Source organism: Megascapheus bottae, chromosome 32 (assembly GCF_031878675.1).
Source record: "Megascapheus bottae isolate mThoBot1 chromosome 32, mThoBot2.hap1, whole genome shotgun sequence".
Taxonomy (NCBI): domain Eukaryota; kingdom Metazoa; phylum Chordata; class Mammalia; order Rodentia; family Geomyidae; genus Megascapheus; species Megascapheus bottae.
In genome coordinates, this window is record NC_143540.1 from 166,223 (window position 1) to 185,147 (window position 18,925).

Genomic DNA, 18,925 nt, shown 5'->3' on the forward strand with positions numbered 1-18,925 from the left:
CATGTATCACAGAAATACATAAAGGTGTGCAGACACAAGTGCTGTGATGATTTAATGATCTTGGATAGCATTTAGAAATATTCCTAGTCACTAGGTTCAGATTTAATTCCATCTTCTCACTCACCTTTACGTACAGAACCAGAGCACCAAGTCAGGTGATACTCCGGTCCCCAACATTTAGGTAATGTATCATCCCTGAGCAGACAGAATCCCTGTGGTAGTGGACACTGGGGACATTCGAAATGAACAAAGGGGCCACCAAGGACAACCACTGACTGTGGACCTAGGCTGACTCAGAAACACGGGTCAGTCCTGAAGAATACAAACTGAAGAGGTACTGTCGACTCCTGCATGCAGTCCTGAGCACAGATAGCAGCAGAATGGATCTGATGGTACAACACTGAATGCCAGTCTTTGAGGAAAAAATTCAGAAAATGAACACAAGGGTTTTCAGTCTTTTACACAAGGCTCCAAACTTTGATTCTTTGCTATCATCAACAAAAATGTAATACTCTTAAAGCTTAGACTCAGTCAAATCCAGAAAAACATAAAATGTTGCACAAGATCATTCAGTTGATAAATTGTTACTTCCTTTGATCTCGCAGAAGATGGTAATATTCCACCATGTTTGTCAGATAAAGCATGATTCCCAAGAGCTCCTGGTTTTGTCATTCAGTGCTTAAGTTTTAAAAGACAGGCATTATTTTACACTGCAGTACTTTCTATCATGTTGATGGTGGTAAGATTTCGGTCACCACTCTCAAGTCCTCGAAGTAAGTTAGGATTTACGGGAAAGACAAAAAGGCATGTTCTGTAACGCTTCCATCAGCCTAACTTTTTAAAAGCATGTCTTGAGCTGTATTCATACAAATCTCCCAAGTGCATACTGCCACAAATTTATGAACCTCCTACAGGATGCTCTGCCCACTGTGACGTTCCATTATATCTACACTCATTCCTTTCAGAGTAGGCTCACGCATAAAGCTGGAAGTGGTTCAAGAGTGTAGTATTTATCTGGGCTAGATCCCTAACCTACCCCTCCAGAAAATCATGAATATTTGGGCTTTGGGGTAAATCAACAACAGAGGGAACACATGGAATAAAGATGCTAAAGCATGCTAGCTTTTTTCTTTTTCTTTTTTTTTTCCATATAGCCTGCTAGCTTTTACCAGTAGAATACAAAGTAGTTGGGGAAACAACTGGACACAGTAACAAACATATTTCAGAATTACTTGTGTTAAGCTTTCATCTATAAATACATAAGGGATGCTTTTATACAACCAGTTTTATCACCAGCAAGGAAGCCGCCCTGCCTGTAAACTGTGAGCATGTCCTGTCAGCTTGTGGTAGTGGTCGTAAATAGGCTATGTGGAAGTCTGAGAAAATACTAGCTGGATGGAAGCCCACGGGTGTTTTATTTTGGATAGGGGGGGAAATGGGTTGTTGGGGCTCTAACTTTAGGCCCATGCATACTAAGCAAGCACTGTCACTGAGAGCTAGGACAGTGACACCCCCAGCTCTCCCACAGTTCTTTAATGTCACAAATCCACAAGAGGAAGTGGTCATGCTGGGGGAGAGAGCATCTCAACAGAATCAAAACACCAGGAGCAAAAGAAAACATACAGTGATCATCTAACTTTGCCTTTTTTTTTCCTTTTCAGCAGTAAGATTCTTAAAGATGGGACTTACTGTAATTATTCTTTAATTGTTAATTATTTGGACTTATGCTTGATGTCTAGTATTGAATAAAGCCAACTTATTTTATGATCCTGATAATTTTTTTTTGGGGGGGGAGGGTTGGTCATGAGGCCTGGGCGCTGTCCCTGAGCTCTTCAGTTCAAAGCTACTGCCCAACCCCTGCAGCCACAGAGCCATTTCCAGTTTTCTAGAGGTTAATTGGAGATAAGAGTCTCACAGTTTTTAGTGCATGGGCTGGCTTTGAACTGTGATCCTCAGAGCTCAGCCTCCTGAGTAGCTAGGATTACAGGCATGAGACATTGCGCCCAGTCAGATAATGAAATTTTAAAATCATGACATGTGATGAACCTGGTAAGTCAAATTCATTTTTTGTTTAAATTTATGGCACTTACTTCTAATTGTAACAGAGACAAGTATACACAAGCTAGACTTGGCATTTAATAATTACCACAAAATGCTCAGTATTCACTTTATAAAAAATAGTGTCAAGATCAATTTTGAGTCCTGCATGCAAGTACTTCTGAATTGTTTACAATATGCCAATAATCACATATTGAATGTCTCACACAGTGCTGGGCAGGACTTATATGTCCTCTGATTTTACCAAAAAATTAACTGATCACAAACCCAGACAACCACAAGAGAGAGCAGGAGGTCTGAGGCAGCCTGACCAGCAGGAAACCAGGCACCACAGGAGACAAACACTACTTCCTAATCCTCTTTAATGAGAAGATTAGGATAAAGTGCCCAAAATGGTTGGCCTTAAAAGGAGTTCAGTAGGTGAGGACAGAGGATTCATTCCAGGTAAGAAGAAAAAAAAGCTTGATAAGTACCAGTGCGGGGGGGGGGGGGGGGGGGGGGGGGGGGGTCGGGAATGCTTACAAATGGACCAATCTTCAGTTACAACAAAACACCCAGTTCAGGATGCTATGAGGTGGGGCTGGGAAATGAGAGCCTCCTGGGACATTCAGCTCAGTGGTCCCTAAGTGCCTAAGACATGACCCACTGGACAACTTCTAGCTGTTAGTGAATTACAGATGCACAGACTACTGCTGCATATCCAAGGAAATACAAAGGCCAGTGAGCTTATGTATCTCAAATCATACACCTTCAAAAGGAACGTAAACACATTAACATTTTCTCTAAACCTTATGAATATTTGAAACATCCCTTACAGAATGTACAAGTAAAACATGGAAGAGAAAGTGAAAACCAGCACATACTGCTGTATTGTTTTAGGCACTATAAATACAAAACTTTTTGAGTCAGGGCCAGGAGTTTGGCCTAGTGGTAGAGTGCTTGCCTACCATGCATGAAGACCTGGGTTCGATTCCTTGGTACCATACACATAGAAAAAAGCTGGAAGTGAGGCTGAGACTCAAGTGGTAGAGCACTAGACTTGAGAAGTTCAAGGACAGTGCTCAGGCCCTGAGTTCAAGCCCAACGACTGGCAAACAAACAAACAAACAAACTTATTGTGCCAGGCACAGGTGGCTAACACCTGTAATCCTAGCTACTTGGGAGGCTGAGATCTGAGGATTGTGGTTCAAAGCTAGCCTGGCACAAAAGTCCATGAGACTCTTGTCTCCAATTAACCACTAGAAAACTAGAAGTGATGCTGTGGCTCAAGGGATAAGGCAATAGCCTTGAGCTGAAGAACTCAGGAACAATGCACTCCCCCCCCCCAAAAAAACAACAACAACAACAAAAATCTGATTGAGCTTCTGTGCCTTTCTTAAGCGGCTCACCAGCTACCAAAAGAAAACAAAAATGGAAAACTCACCTGCATCGAGGGTCTAGAAATACCTGACGTGTAATTATCACTTGGTTCTATAAATGAGCAAATGGATAAAAAACTGAATAGGGAGGAGAATGAATACTAGCTTTTGGCAACGAGGAAGAGGATGGATCCCAGAAAGGGGAAAGAAGGGAAGGGCTAATTTGAATCTGCATCTAAAACTAGTTTATACAATGATGAGAAATATTAGCATACACCCAACTCATGAAAATGTATTAAACAGTCATAAAATGGTTACAATATATTTTAAAAGACAAAATATGTGACAATCAAAGATGTTTTAGCTCAGGATGAGATTAAGATGACTCCATGTTATTCAGGTGTTTTGAGGACATTATTTCCAAAATGCTCAATTTAGTATATTTGGATTTGTGCTGCATATCAGAAAGAATGAAAAGTGGAGTCCAATCAGCCAAAGGTGGAAGCAACCCCAAGCGACCTGGATGGGAAAACAAAACTCACACTGTATAGATAATGAAGTATGATTCAGCCTGAAAAAGTAATGAAACCCTGATGTAAGTGGTACATGGATGCTAAGTGAAATAAGCTGGTCACAAAAGGACAAAAATCTGTGATTTCCTCTTACCTGAGGTACCTATGGGAATCAAATACATCCACAGAAAAACAGAGTAAAATGGCAGTTTCTATGGATTGAGGGAAAGAGAAAATACAAAGGTATCAGACTAATGGTGTTACAAGACAAAAAGAGTGCTGAAGATAAGATGGCGGTGACTGTTGCCCAATGTGAATGTAACTAATTTTGCTGCAGTAATAAATTATATACTCAAAATGGTCAATTAAAGCGGTTGCCTTTAAAAAAAAAAAGAAGGCATTCATTACAACGGGAAAGAGGAACTGTTTGAGGCTGTTTCAGAGAAGAATGGGGAAGGGGAGGAGACAGCAAGCACTCAGGAGATAAGGTACTGCTGGGCCTATGGCTGACCAAGTGGACCTGAGGCTGCAGAGACCTGGAGCTATGTGCCGGAAGAGTGACTAATGACCCCCAGGCTTCTCCCCCAAGGCAGAGGAAAGTGAACCAAGAGTGTAACAGAGCCATACTCTGCCTCCTGAGAGACATACTAAAATTGTGGCAGTCCACAGTACCGTTTAACCATTTGTCTCCAAAAACCTGGGCCAAATAGCAAACCAAGGTGGAAATGGGGTTTTCTAAAATCACATTTCAGTGGAAGTGATAAAATAAAAGATGAGAAACCCCAACGCCCCAATTAAAGCTGGGATTATGTCATACAATCCAACAGAGTAGAAGCATGCAACACCTCCCAGAGCAGAGTCTGGGCTCTTTGTAGTCATCTGTCTACAGTCATCAACCCTCAGGGACATGCTGGGGACACTGCCTTCCCACTCCTGCCCGTGCTCAAGGTGGGAGATACATGTCTGCTTGTGTACTCACAAATAATTTTCCATTTTCCATTTTCCAACAAGTTACAAGAAGTCAGTTGAAGCCATTTGAATTGCAACTTGATCATACTTGCAAGTAGAACACAGAAGCTATTATTACTACAGCATCACAGGGAAAGGTCGCAGCTAGGCCTGAGAAAGACCGCCCATCCCTCTGGCTGGGGCTCTCCAGGGCTGGGCTCCTCTCCCTTCCTCAGCACACAGTCTCACATGATTTACTGACTGCTGGTCAGGTATGGAACATTTGTGATCCTAAGCAAATACAAACTATATCCAACTTACACCAACACATATTGGAGCTTGTCTCTAGAGTCCTGAACACCTGTTCTTGATGGTCACTCATTTGGCAAGAAGTCAACATTTCAGACAGCACTTTAAATGTTTTGGTCTGAGAACTAAAGCAGCACTTTCCTCTGGTCAACACAAGCGGTCCAGGCAGAAAGCAAAGCCCGTTTGCCTCAGTATCAGCCAGCCGCTATACTCACTTGCTGATCCAATCTTACCTACGGACAGTACATGAGACTGGAAAAATTGGTGAGTAGGAAAATTCCATCCAGAGTACTTTAAGAAGAGTATTTGTGATTCCAATGTAAAATGGCTTCTTGTATATTTACCCTCCTAAATTCTTTTTGTGACTTTTCTAAGTTCAAGGAATTGGACTTTTCCAAATTCAAGGAATAAACTAGTTTTCTCTAAATACTCAGTAAAGCATGATTTTCTTCTTTGGGGCTGGATTAGATAAAATTAGGAAGCTGCTCTTTTTTTTTTTTTTACAAAATATATAACCCTATTAAAGGACAGTGTTACGTGTACGTAAACAGAAAGTTATGAGAGATAGTGAAATGAACCAGTCACAGCTGAGTTATGACATAATCCCCAGAGCAAAGGCAGACAAATAGCTAAAATGCTGCAGGAAAAAAAAAAAAAAAAAAAACAAGAACTTTTAAAAGCATAAAGAGAACAGCCCCACAAAAACTGAAACCATTCCATTCAGAGAAGTTCCCGGCATCTTCTCTGGAATGTCGACTGCCTGGGCTTCCAGTGCGGGCTTAACGGTGAGTAACTATTTATCTTCAATGGAAAGAAACAGGGATTAAACAGGTCTGGTAGCTGTTGTGTATTAATGCCTTAGGTTTTTATTTTTGTTTCCTTGATCCTTAACTTTTGATTTCTTCCTTCTAGATTTAACAAATACCAAGTATTAAGTGTGTTTTTCATTTTGTACATATAAGAAATAACTAATTTCATTCTACTCTTCATTTTTCTATAAAATGAACATTAAATTCCATAAAATCTTGAGTAACAATTTTTATATGTAAACATGCTTAGAATCTATTTCATAACCCTCACTCCTTAAAAAAAACTTATGACTCTATAGACATAATGTTTTATTACATTGATTAATACATATCTATGATATACAAACCCTCAGCCTAATTTTTATTATGTTCTAAAAACTAAGTACCTGTGATTGTATATAGAGATTCCCTTCTTGAATATTTATTTGTTAAACACGTCATTTGAAGTATGATGTAAAAATCAATGTTAATAAATTCTTTTAAAAAGAGAAAAAAAATGCTGTTTGTAAAACACAGTACCATTTTCTGAAAAGCTGTGGCATTGCAATCACAAGAGGGCAGAGATATAGAAAACAATTTGTCAACTGCAACCCACCTAGCATTGGAAATAACTTTAAACTATCAATTTAATATTCTGGTTTAAAAAAAAAAAAACTGAGATGGGACCAGGAGTTCGGCCTAGTGGTAGAGTACTTGCCTAGCATGCATGAAGACCTGGGTTCAATTCCTCGGTACCATATACATAGAAAAAAAAGCCAGAAGTGGTGCTGTGGCTCAAGTGGTAGCGGTCTACCCTTGAGAGGAAAAAAAAAACAAAAACAAAAACCTGAGATGCTTCTAAAAGAAGAAAGTGTAACCTCCTAAGTCTTCTTTCTATATAGAAAGGTATGCTGATACCACATCTTTATCTTATGTGTCTTTATCTTCTGTAACTGAAGTGACTAGCAGCTCCTCCTTCTGTCTGTCTGCCCTGGTCCAGTCTCCACCTCACCCTGCCTGTCAGGACCTTGAGGGCCCAATGTTTCATAGGCTGCTAAGACTCAGCACATACACACAAGATTGTCTGGGAGAGAAAATCACCATCTGGAAAACAAAACAAGACCTAGATTTATCTAGTTGTTTTTGTTGTTGTTGAATATTTCATTTGATACTTTCTGTATATTAGTGTGATTTTACTAAAGAATATATATTATGTAAATTGCCACTTGCTGGCTGGGCACCGATGGGAAAATGGAAGTTCATATGTGGAGCATCATGGTTTGAAACCAGACTAGGGAGAAAACTTTGCCAGATTCCATCTCTAATACTAGAAGCATGGCTTAGGTGGCAGAGCACCAAGCATGAGCACAAGGCCCTAGGTTCGAGTCTTGGTACTAGCAAAAAGAAAACAAAAAGGTGGGGGGGGGGGGGAATGCCGTTTGGGAGCACTGAAATTATCAGCACTTTTATCATTTGATAAAAAATAGCCAAGGTCTTTTTTGTGTTTTGGCTAACATTACGGGCATAAAAGGTCAAAGATGTAGTCTCAAAGGTAAACCTAGAAGTTAGGGAGTGAAGAAAAAAGCAACTAACAATGTTCTGTATAATTATTCTGTGATGGAGATATATAAGACTTTTAAATAATGTGCCCAGGTCCAATCTCCATTTTTAAAGTACTTACACAGGCTTTTCACCACACAGGGATGCTTCTGGCAGTCAGTGACACCAGGTAAAAAGCTTTCTCTTGCTGCCTCTGCTCCACTGATTAGGAACCTGAGGTCCAGAAAAGCTCAATGACTCAAACATGGTAACACCTCACACGGACAAGGAAAGGACTAAGGAAAAAGTCATCAGACTTCAAATCCAGGCTTTCTGCCTTTCCAAGCTCATTTCTGACTTAGAATAGCTGTGTCCAATTAAAAAAAAATGTGTACATAAACACAAGTTAGAAATCCAGGAATACACAAAACTGGCAGCCCAGGCTGGGTGTTTACACAACAAGGGTGAGAGTCAATATTATTAGAACTCAGACTTTCACAGAGGTAATCCAGCAGATTGGAAAAAGGAAGCCTGCTTTGAAGATAAACAGCTAAATCTCAATCTGCTGTAACCTTGAGCTACAAATCTTTTTCCTGAAGAATTTACCTCTTTTACCCTCAACCGTCCCATCACTTATGTAACAACGAGGGGGAGAAGAAGGGGGGGACAGGTAGAGAGGCAGAGACAGAGACAGAGACAGAGAGAAATGCAGCAGTGTCTAGCACACAGCAGGCACATTTAAAGCTGAGTTCCCTTCCCATCCCAGCTGTCCTTACGCATTAGAACAGAACCCTCAAGGGATTGCTAGAATTGTAACCCAACACTCAGCAGACTAAAAAAAATAGGTACCAAAAGTCACAGCAAGTCAATTGGGATATTTAGTTCCCTTTATTTTTGTTATATTTTTATTATTATCATTATTATGTAGATAATCAGTCCTGCACCTCTGTGGAGCTCCTGGTATCTACAGCAGACTAGAAGATCCTGTTCTCTTGCAACTATTAATCTGAGGGTCTGGGCATGGATACAAGTATTGCTGTCTAGATCAGCAACAATTACATTATTACATTATCATACTGACAGTGCACAAGGATTTCCTAATTCTGCTGTTCCTCTGCCTTTGCTAGCTGGTATTCCACAAAAGCCAGCTTCCTGTTTTCCTCCTCCCTTTAATCTCTATGCATAATACCACTACATGCATTAAATCTGGACTTGAACTTTTCCAGTTACATTCATCTATTAGTGACATCCTTGTTGATATTCAAACTGTCCCAGGTTTATAAGTACCTGAGTCCGCTTCCATGTCCTGTTTTGCAATTCCCCGACTGAGCTGAAAATGTCCCTGGCCTTCTGACCTGGCTTCTTTTAGTAGAAAATGACGCTTAGGAGTACAAAGAGTTCAGGGGAGCCGGGCGCAGTACCTCACCCTTGTCATCCTAGCTACTCAGGAGGCTGAGGTCTGAGGACTGTAGTTCAAAGCCAGCCCAGACACTAAAAACCTTGAGACTTTTGGGGTTTTTTTTGTCAGTCATGAGGCTTGAACTCTGGGCCTTGGTGCTGTCCCTGAGCTCTTCAGCTCAAGTCACAGCATCACTTCCTGTGAGCCTCTTATCTCCAATTAACCTCTAGAAAGGGGAGAGTGGGGCTTGGCTCAGGGGTAGGGCGGTAGCCTTGGGCTGAAGAGCTCAGGGACAATGCCCAGACCCAGAGTTCAAGTCCCATGACGAACCAAAAAAAAAGGAAGAAGAAGGAAGGAAGGAAGGAAGGAAGGAAGGAAGGAAGGAAGGAAGGAAGGAAGGAAGGAAGGAAAGCAAAGAGAAAGAGTTCAGTGGTCCCTGGAGTTCACAGCTCTTCCATCTGCCGAGGAGTTTTCTTATGTGTGCACATCTACTGGGTGCAGGCGCACACAATCGAGCATGTCAGGAACAGGTTCATAGCTACTGAGGTGTGGCCACTTCTGACCTGTACATTTTTTAAACTTTTTTACCCTGTTTTAGATAATATTATGGTTTTCTAGACAGAGACACTGACAATACAAAAGGAAAATAATTCAGGGAAAACCATTAGGAGGAAGTAGGTGCACGGCGCATGGCGTATCCCCAGTGCACACATAAGATCATAAAACAATGTTGCTTCTGGCCAGATAAAACCCAGAGATGCCATGAGCAGGAAACCACAATGCAAAATACAAACAGAAGGCAGTATGTGTTACTATCGGAGTACTATGCACACGGATACGGTACTGAGACAAGCGGAAAGCGGCATCTTCCAGCTCCCAGGGGCTTGGTAAAGACATTAAGATGACTTTGTCCTAGTGTACTTCACTGACCCTATGAAGCTGAAGCCCACTCAGTCACAAAGAGAATGGTCTAAGAAGGATAGCACACAGGAACAAAACTCTGATTTCAGATGCACATAAAAATGCATCTTCCATGTTTAAATTCTACTAGTTTTGAAAGTAATACAGTTATCCTGTTATCACATGCTATGTTTGGTAAAATACAAATTCATTTAACTCACAAGCTCTCAACTCACAAGTTACTGTTACAACATAGTTTACTAAAACCTAATCTTAGTCTCTCCAACTTGGGACCCACACACCAAACAAAGAGGAAGTACATAATGCTGCTGGTTGAGAAAACACTTGGGAATCACTTCTGTGCATTATTTCTACTTTACTAGAAGTTTCGGCTATTTGTATTCTTTTCCCTGGGCTTATGGCCCTGAATCTTAAACAAATGAGGGGGAGGAGGTGACTTCATGAAAGCTGTTACTTTCTCAAAAGTGGAAATACTCCCATCTGTACAGCCAAAGAGTGTCGACCCACTAATGGCACCATAACTGAAACAAGTGAGGGCTGCCCACCTGAGAGTGCAAACACTACTTCAGTGAGGCCACAAGAGGTCAGGGATTCGTGTCCTCATCCAGCCACCCCACGGAATACATCCCAGTATTCCAGAGCACTGCTGCAGAGGAACAGGCTGGGAGAAATTCAGGAGTTCAGAGCAGCCTGGTCAGAGCCTAGTTCCAGAAAGAGAGAGGCATCAGTTCCCAAAACTCTAAAGGCAGGGGTTCACTGAGAGCTCTGTGCTGTTCTCCTCAGAGACAGGCTGCTAGGGATTGCTAAAGAACAGTGAGACAGTCTGGCCTTACTGGCCTCCTGGCCACTAAAGGCTACTTGCTGTGACTAGAAGGTGAGCCCCACTCCTCTCTGGGGACAGCATGGCTGGACCACACACAGTACAGAGCACTGTGCAAGGGTCTCCTACAGCTCTGAAGTGCAAACTTCCACTGTAAATAAGCCCCAGGAAAGACCTCGGAGACAGGGTTCCAGAGCAGCAGCTAAGTCACTCCAAACCCAACACTGCCAACTGAGCCACACACTGCTTCCAGAAGTGGAAACCCTTTGAGGACCTACAGCTCTCCTTGGCTGACACATATAAAGAATGGCACACAGGAGTATCTGTTCACTTATCACAGTATCAAACCTATGATGAGGTGAGCCATTCTTCTAACCGATGCCCACCACGCCTGCTCCAAGTCACTAAGCTTACTGTCTGCACGATGTTCCCTCAAAGGAGAACACATATGGGGTCCCTTTGTGCCCTAGACACTGCTGAGGAAATGCACTTCAGTTACAGCCTGGCACCAAAGAAGATGGCTAAATTTTCTTCCTGAATATCAGATCAATACCAAGCACTCCTACAGTTAGGGAGCTGCTTTCTCTCCTCACCCCCCCACACCCCTCCACCCATGGTGGTTATCCTTTGTACTGAACACAGTGATGAAAGGAATGGTGCTGACACCTCGTGGACAGAGTCCAAAGCGGCTGCTACACACCAACAGTGCCCGAGACAGTGCACCCACAAAGAAGTGGAACCAGAAAAAATGTCAAGTGACCTCTGCGGAGGCCAAGGGTGAAAAGCTATCACAGGTACACTCTATCCACACAGGTTCGGTTCTTGACGCTGAGGCTGGCCAGGCTCGGCCACGTCCGAGGCCTCCAAAGAAGACTGCCGGACCACATGTCGCGGGCACCCGGCGTCTCACCACACCTTCCCTCCTCCAGCACCCACGCTCACAAGATGGAAAAAGCAGTTTTCACACACCAGACTTGGACTCTGGTGGAAAGTGTTCCAAAAAAGTGATTAAAATTACCATCATTTACTCCCTATCTTAATCTGGACCCTCATTCTAACCCATAGTCAAGGGTTGGCTCTGTCTATAGCAAAAACTTCTCGTTTTGATCAGAGTTTTGAAGTCTTGAACAGAAGATAGTCAAAAGGAGTGGAGTTTATACTTTGGTGGAAGAAGTTCTTAAAGGTCTACAACTTATTCTAAGAAAGCATGCAAATACTTCCAAATGAGAACTAATCAGGGCAGGAGAGAACTAACCAGCACAGCTCTCTGTGACATTCGACATTCATCCCATTAGTAAGTTACCTTAACGTAAACATCACTGCCGTATATTCTTTCTGTTCATATTGTTGGTCGTGGGGTTTGGACTCTGGGCCTGGGTGATGTCCCTGAGCTCTTCAGCTCAAGGCTAGCACTCTGCCACTTGTGCCACAGCTCCACTTCCAGTTTTCTGGTAGTTCACTGGAGATAAGAGTCTCATGGGCGTTTGTGCCTGGGCTGGCTTTGAACTGTGATTCTCAGAACCCAGCCTCCTGAGTTGCTAGGATTACAGGTATGAGCCAGCAGGGCATGCCCACCGACTTCTATCCTACTGAAAGGAGTTAGTGGAGTATCCTGTGGTAGGGAGTTAGGAGAGCAAGCTAGGCCTGATCAAGAGTCCACATCTGCATCCAAAGATGAGAAACTGCAGCCTCATGCCAGTTATCCTCATGCCAGGTGCCCCAAGGATCCTTGTGGCTTCCAAACCCAAGCAACACACCTCCTTCCCCTCCTGCAGCTATCCTACCACTCAGAGGTTACTACTGTTTGGTTTCATTGCTGCCACCAGTAGCTCTGTTCGACATTTTTCCTTGGACACCAACCAGACAGAAAAGTGAATCAAGTCAAAGCCAGAGAGATGGCCTGGGATTGAGGAAGAAGGGGAGGTCAATGGGAGTGGTGGACACATGTCAAGATGCACCCCAGTCATAACCTGACTTGTAGAACTGAAACCCCAGTGCATAATTAACAATGAAAACCATTTTTAAAGCCAAAACACATCCACTAGAAATCATTTTAGGTATTAGAAAAGGGAAGATCTCTTAAGCAGTGGTACCTAGAGGAAAACTGAATACCTCACAGAACTTTAAAACCCAGATCCAAAAGATGATATACACACAAACACCTATTTACATACAGGCATCCCCTGAAAATGCTGCAGAACGGTGTACAGAAAACATCCATCCTGTGTTCTGTCAGGAACAGAGGAGTAAGTATTCTCCAACAAAAACGGGCTGGTACTCATTTAACTAACTTCATTTTTCTTCTGTGAAACAGAACATTTAATGAGGAAAACCTTGAATACTTTTAAGATGAGAAGCATTCACTGGATGAAACTGTTTCACTGAAAGGAGACCTAACTTATACAACAATTTAAAGGTAATTAAAGTATTTTATCAGGAGCTTTAATCAAAATATTTGAAGAAATGATCTCTTCTTTAGAGAAGGTAGAATTTTGCATACAATTAGGATCCATAGAGGTTACTCTATGTAAATACCCAGAAAACAGAGAGATAAACACAGGCATAAGCATGCTTGAATTGAGATGAATGTATTTCTGGGGTTAGCAGTGCTTTGGAAAGGCTATGTTGACTAAATTCTGTGTACACAGAGAGCCTTCAAGCTAATGAACTTTCCTGCTTGCAGTTTTCCCTGCCTTGGTTTATAAAGCAGCCACTATTAGCACAACCACAATCAGCAGGTCTTGCTGACCATCACATGTTGGGGAAAGACCCCGGCAAACCACTGCACTGCCCACACATTGCCCAAGGCACAAATGTTCTCAAGCTGAACTAGGTCAAGAAGTCCCCTGCAATCAAACCCAAACGGCGGCGGGGGTAAGGGAGAGCCTGGGGCGTGGTGCAGAGGCACACATACACAGCTCAGAGGGGAGTGTGTGAGAGCTGAGGATGGGCATGCAGCCTCAGGACAGAACAAACTCACTGCAACTCAATAGGAAGTCCCAAGACACTGAGAAAACTGCTACAGATTTTATAAGGAAAGGATCTGTCTCTCCCATTACATCATTTCTGGAGAAATCCTCCACTATTTCTATATATAGTGGGGCTTCTATACTATTTCTAAAAGAAAAGAAATTGGCTCTCATAAAATCATTTCTGGGAAATTCATTATTTCACTACATATTACATTGTTTATATCATCTTCAAAATAATGTCTAGGTTTGATTTTGTAACTCACTGTCAAGTGAGTGTCCACTTGGAGTGTTGTCCACGCCATGGAGGAGCAGGTGCCCAGCCCAGGACACCGAGAGAGCCCTGGAAGCACACAGCAACTCTCACCTCCCAACCTGGAGACTGGGTTTAAAAAAAAAAAAAGAAAAAAGATGGATCCAACTTTAAGGGGGCAAGTATTAATTAGATACCAACTCTTCATCAGAGTGAACAGTGAAAAGATTTAAACAATGTTCCTGGGCCAGGAGTGGGGCCTAGTGGTACAGTCCTTGCCCAGCATGCACAAAGACCTGGGTTCTATTCCTCAGTACCACATACACAGAAAAAAACCCAGAAGTGGTGCTGTGGCTCAAGTGGTAAATTGCTAGCCTTGTGAAATCCCAAGGACAGTGCTCAGGCCTTGAGCTCAAGGCTGGGACTGGACAAAAAAAGAAAAAAAAATGTTACTTTCTGGGAGAGTGGCCTAGTGGAAGAGTGCTTGCCTAGCATGCACAACGCCCTGGGGTTGATTCCTCGGTACCACATACATGGAAAAATCTGGAAATGGTGCTGAGGCTCAAGTGATTGCCTTGAGAAAGCCCAAGGACAGTGCCCAGGTTCTGAGTTCAAGCCCCAGGACTGGCAAAACAAACAAAAAAACAAAAAACAATCTGAGGTCCATAAGCTAAGGGCTATTGGGCCCACAGTGGTGCTACTGGAAGATGGTGGAATCTTAAAGGGAGGGGCCTAGTGGCAGTCCTGAGATCACTGAGAGCAAGCCCTCTCCCTCCGTGGGACTACAGCACCCCCTGACCTCCCTCCCTCCCCTCCATGGCTTGGATGTGAGTGGTCTTGTTCTATCACTTTGCTACCATGATGCCTTGCCTGCCTCAAGCCCAAAGCATTGAAGCCCAACAATCATGGACTGGAATCGCCCAAATGTGGAGTCAAAGCTACCTTTTTCTCTTGTAGGATGAGTATCATGAACATTTGTTATAGTTCCAGAAATAAGAAAATATAGCATAATAAACAGCAAAACAATGCAAAGCCAGATGATAGGCCATACGAGACTGACAGAGAAAAGCAAATTTATTATGCCCAGAGCCAGGCATGGAGGGGCTGAAGGAAAGAAAGAAGCTAATGAAAATTTCTGTGGAGGAAGCAATTCTGACAAGTTTTTCTTCCAAAGGAAGTCCTCAGACACAAATTCAAGCCACTATAAATATGTCTACTTTTTCCATTAGGCATTCACGTAGAAACAAGGTATTTTCATGCAGGAGGTACCATGGAAATTGGTATGGTTATTCTTTTTTATGTGGAATGACAATTCCCTTTTCTCACACTTCCTTAATTTTACTGTCACTTATCATGTACTGCCACCGTAGTAGGCACTAGACATGAAAGGAAGTCAAGCAAGTAACATCTCTGACCTATAAAAAATCCTTGACCTCCACAATCTCACTTTCCCACGATTCTAGAATAAGAGCAGGAATTCGTGTCTTGTATTTTCAGAGTGCATGTTTTCTTCATCTCACAAATATTTAACTATTTAGTGTCTTCAGTATCATTCTAAGAATACAGTGGTAACAAATGGCCTGCTTTCTCTTCTCAGAGAGAGCTTACTTGAAAACTGCCATTTGCTGAGCACTGTGAAATGAGCACATGTAAGAGGATCACACAACCAGCCCTCCTAACTCCTAAAGGAAGTGGCATCAACCTGGAAGCTGAAGGGTGAGGGTGGCCAGCCAGCCACCATGAAGCAAACCAGAGTTCTGCACAGGCTGAAGGGTCAGAACTTACTGCTGGAGGTAGAGGAGACAGAGTTCAAATCCAGATAAGGGGCCCAGCAACTCAAAGGGACAGAGTCAAGCCTTGTCCTGAGGGTGAGGACAGGCGCTAGCAAATGCCACTGTTATCAGAGAAGCAAGGATCTGCTTCTGAATAAATTCCCACTTTCTTTCCGCCCACAATCAGGACTGCTACTAGCTATGAAAAACATCAAGACGGTCCTGATGACCGACTCTAAAGATATGGAGCACAGAGCTGCCCAATGTGTAATTTTGAACCTTCTACAACCCATATAAAATCAAATGAAATCAACACTTTATATTCTGTGTAATAAAATATTATTTCTTCCTTTCCTTTTTGTGGAGGCACTAGTGATTAAATTTAGTCAGGACCTCGTAAGTGGTTTTCTACTTGAGTAAAGCCCCCAATCCTTGGGCTCTTTTAGCTTTCATTTCAGGTAAACGCTTACTTTGCCAAACACATCCTTGGATTAGGATCCTCCTGTCTTGGCCTCCCAAACAGCTAGGATTACAGGTGTAGATCACCTTACTGAACCATCTCCCCCAAATACTTGTCACTTCAACATATGGTCAATACTAAAAATATGGAACCACTTTACATTCTTTTGGGGTTTTTTATACTAAGCACCCAATATCAACTGCGTCTTTTCATAGATTAAGAACCTCTCAATCTGCACTAGCCACACTTCAAATGCTCAAGAGTCATACGGTGAGAACTAGCATGGTGGAACAGTGTCGCTCTAGAACATTCTGTGGGAAGCATTTCTCAGAATTTTCACATGACTAATCATTTATCTTTGTTTTCTAGTCATAAAAATAATGCAATCAGATTTTCAGTAACAAAAAAGCTTAATTTCCAAAAGGTGCCCAGAATTTCTTAATAAAAATAGCAGCTAGCATTTGGAGGTATAGAACTATAAAATACTGTCTTATGTGTAAAATATATACAGAGTAGGCCTAGCTAAACAGCTCTTAAAAAGTAGACGTTATTGCAATTCATTTTATGAATGCATATTTCTTTTATTAAAAATATTTCCTGGAGGGGCCGGGAGTTTGGCCTAGTGGTAGAGTGCTTGTCTAGCATGCGCGAATACCCGGGTTCGATTCCTCGGTACCACATATGTAGAAAAAAAGCCAGAAGTGGTGCTGAGGCTCAAGTGGTAGAGCTCTAGCCTTGAGAAAGCCCAAGGACAGTGCTCAGGCCCTGAGCCCAAGCCCAGGACTGGCAAAAAAAAAAAAAAAAAAAAAAAAAAAAAAATTCTTGGAGTAGAAAACTAATGCTTTAAAGGACTTCTAAATAAAATGAAATAATTCTACTCTTTACAAGAACCATTTTAAGACTATATTCAAATTATTACTTCCTATAATTATGGCATTTAGAGGAAAACGTTTATCATTTTAGGGAACTACTAATCTCCATATTCTTAAGCATTCTTACACTACCCGCCCTGTGCTCCTCTAGTTTTTCCTTACTGTCTTTTCTGTTTTTATTGTTTTTCTTACTGCCTATTCTGTTCTTCCCTTTTCATCCCAAGTGGAAAACAAAGGAATAAAAAGCAGGGGAAGAAGAGAAAGTGAGGAAAGAAAGTCGAGGAGAGGAAGAGGAGAGAAGGAAAGAGGGTCAGAAGAAGGAGAACGGGGTCATTGATACAGAGTAAGCAGTGCACACTTGCTGGGTTTGGTTACAGTCACTGCCCTTCCCTTGGTTACTCAGTAAACGGCATGAGCCTGCTGTCCTCTGGGTAGCCGACCAGCACACCTCTCGTTCCAGGCCTGGGCTTTCAAGAGTCACAAAATGACCAACTCTACCACCACCCCGCCTCCCCAACAGCCCTGCTCCACGAACACCCTCATCACCCAGCGAGTCATCCCCTTGCTGTACTGCTTGATCTTCGTGGTGGGGATCATCCTCAATGGAGTGTCGGGATGGATATTCTTCTATGTGCCCAGCTCCAAGAGTTTCATTGTCTATCTCAAGAACATTGTTGTTGCTGACTTTCTGATGGGCCTGACCTTTCCCTTCAAGATCCTGGGAGACTCGGGCCTGGGCCCCTGGCAGCTGAACGTGTTCGTATGCCGAGTCTCTGCAGTGTTCTTCTATGTCAACATGTACGTCAGCATTGTGTTCTTTGGGATCATCAGCTTGGACAGGTATTATAAAATTGTGAAGCCCCTCTGGACCTCTTTGGTCCAATCAGTGAACGCCAGCAAAGTGCTGTCGGTAGTGGTGTGGAGCCTCACGCTCCTCCTCGCTGTTCCAAACATCATTCTGACCAACCAGAGTGTGCACAATGTTACAAAAATACAGTGTATGGAACTGAAAAATGAACTGGGACGCAACTGGCACAAAGCCTCAAACTACATCTTCGTGGGCATCTTCTGGATGGTGTTTTTCCTGCTTATCATTTTCTACACTGCAATCACAAGGAAAATCTTTAAATCTCATGCTAAATCCAAAAGAAACTCCACTTCAGTCCAAAAGAAATCTAGCCGCAACATATTCAGCATTGTGTTGGTATTTATAGTCTGCTTTGTGCCTTACCACATCACCAGAATCCCCTACACACAGAGTCAGACAGGGGCTCACTACAGCTGCCAGTCCAGAGAGGTCCTGCTCTACATGAAAGAATTCACTCTGCTGCTCTCTGCTGCAAATGTATGTCTGGACCCCATTATTTATTTCTTCTTATGCCAGCCATTTAGAGAGACCTTACATAAAAAGATGCACATCTCATTAAAAGCCCAGAACGACCAAGATACTTCTAAAAACAAGAGAGTAACTACGACTCATGAAAGTACAGATACTCTGTGAATTACCTACCCTCTTCCATATAAAGTCAATGTGTGTGCGAAGACTGCACAAAAATAGAATTAAGAAGAAATATACCTATGATAATTAACATGTCTGGCATTATCCAATGTTAATTTTCAGTATTAAATGTACTTAGTACTGTAATATATTTAGTACTATAAAATGCAAATTTAAGTACTCATACTTTTTTTTGAAATATCCCATCACAAAAAATTCTATCAGCAGATTTTTCTAATACTGATCTTCATTTTTCTTTCTAGTAAGAAAAAAATCCAATTATTCAATCCTATTCCATTAAATTTGAATTTATGATAATTAGTCTGTTCAGTTAAAGTAAAAAAAATAGTAAATAATAAAGACAAGACAAAATCAAAGACCACTGATGTAGGTGCCTTCTTTCTCTGACAAGTTTAAATGCAAAAATTACAAATGTTAACAGATGTTAC

At 42.2% G+C, this 18,925-nt stretch overlaps 2 protein-coding genes across 4 annotated transcripts in view; one reads left to right on the forward strand and one right to left on the reverse strand.

The window, feature by feature from the left end:
* Positions 1-18,925, reverse strand: part of Med12l (mediator complex subunit 12L) — a 177,513-nt gene that overhangs the window by 99,188 nt on the left and 59,400 nt on the right. The gene's annotated exons all lie outside the window — the stretch shown is intronic.
* On the forward strand, positions 5,820-18,520 carry P2ry14 (purinergic receptor P2Y14). Of its 3 annotated transcripts, XM_090323135.1 has the most exons (4): positions 5,820-5,970; positions 12,967-13,068; positions 17,203-17,321; positions 17,439-18,520. In XM_090323135.1, the coding sequence occupies exon 4, from the start codon at positions 17,463-17,465 to the stop codon at positions 18,477-18,479; it is 1,017 nt and encodes a 338-aa protein (XP_090179261.1). In that variant the 5' UTR covers positions 5,820-5,970; positions 12,967-13,068; positions 17,203-17,321; positions 17,439-17,462; the 3' UTR covers positions 18,480-18,520. The 3 variants fall into 3 exon arrangements, 2 of the variants coding, with proteins under 2 accessions (XP_090179261.1, XP_090179262.1); XR_016533450.1 differs by lacking the exons at positions 17,203-17,321; positions 17,439-18,520 and adding an exon at positions 13,869-14,437; XM_090323136.1 differs by lacking the exon at positions 17,203-17,321.

Bases quoted from the DNA above. Each gene is read 5' to 3' on its own strand.
- P2ry14 (XM_090323135.1), top strand. From the start codon at position 17,463: ATGACCAACTCTACCACCACCCCGCCTCCCCAACAGCCCTGCTCCACG.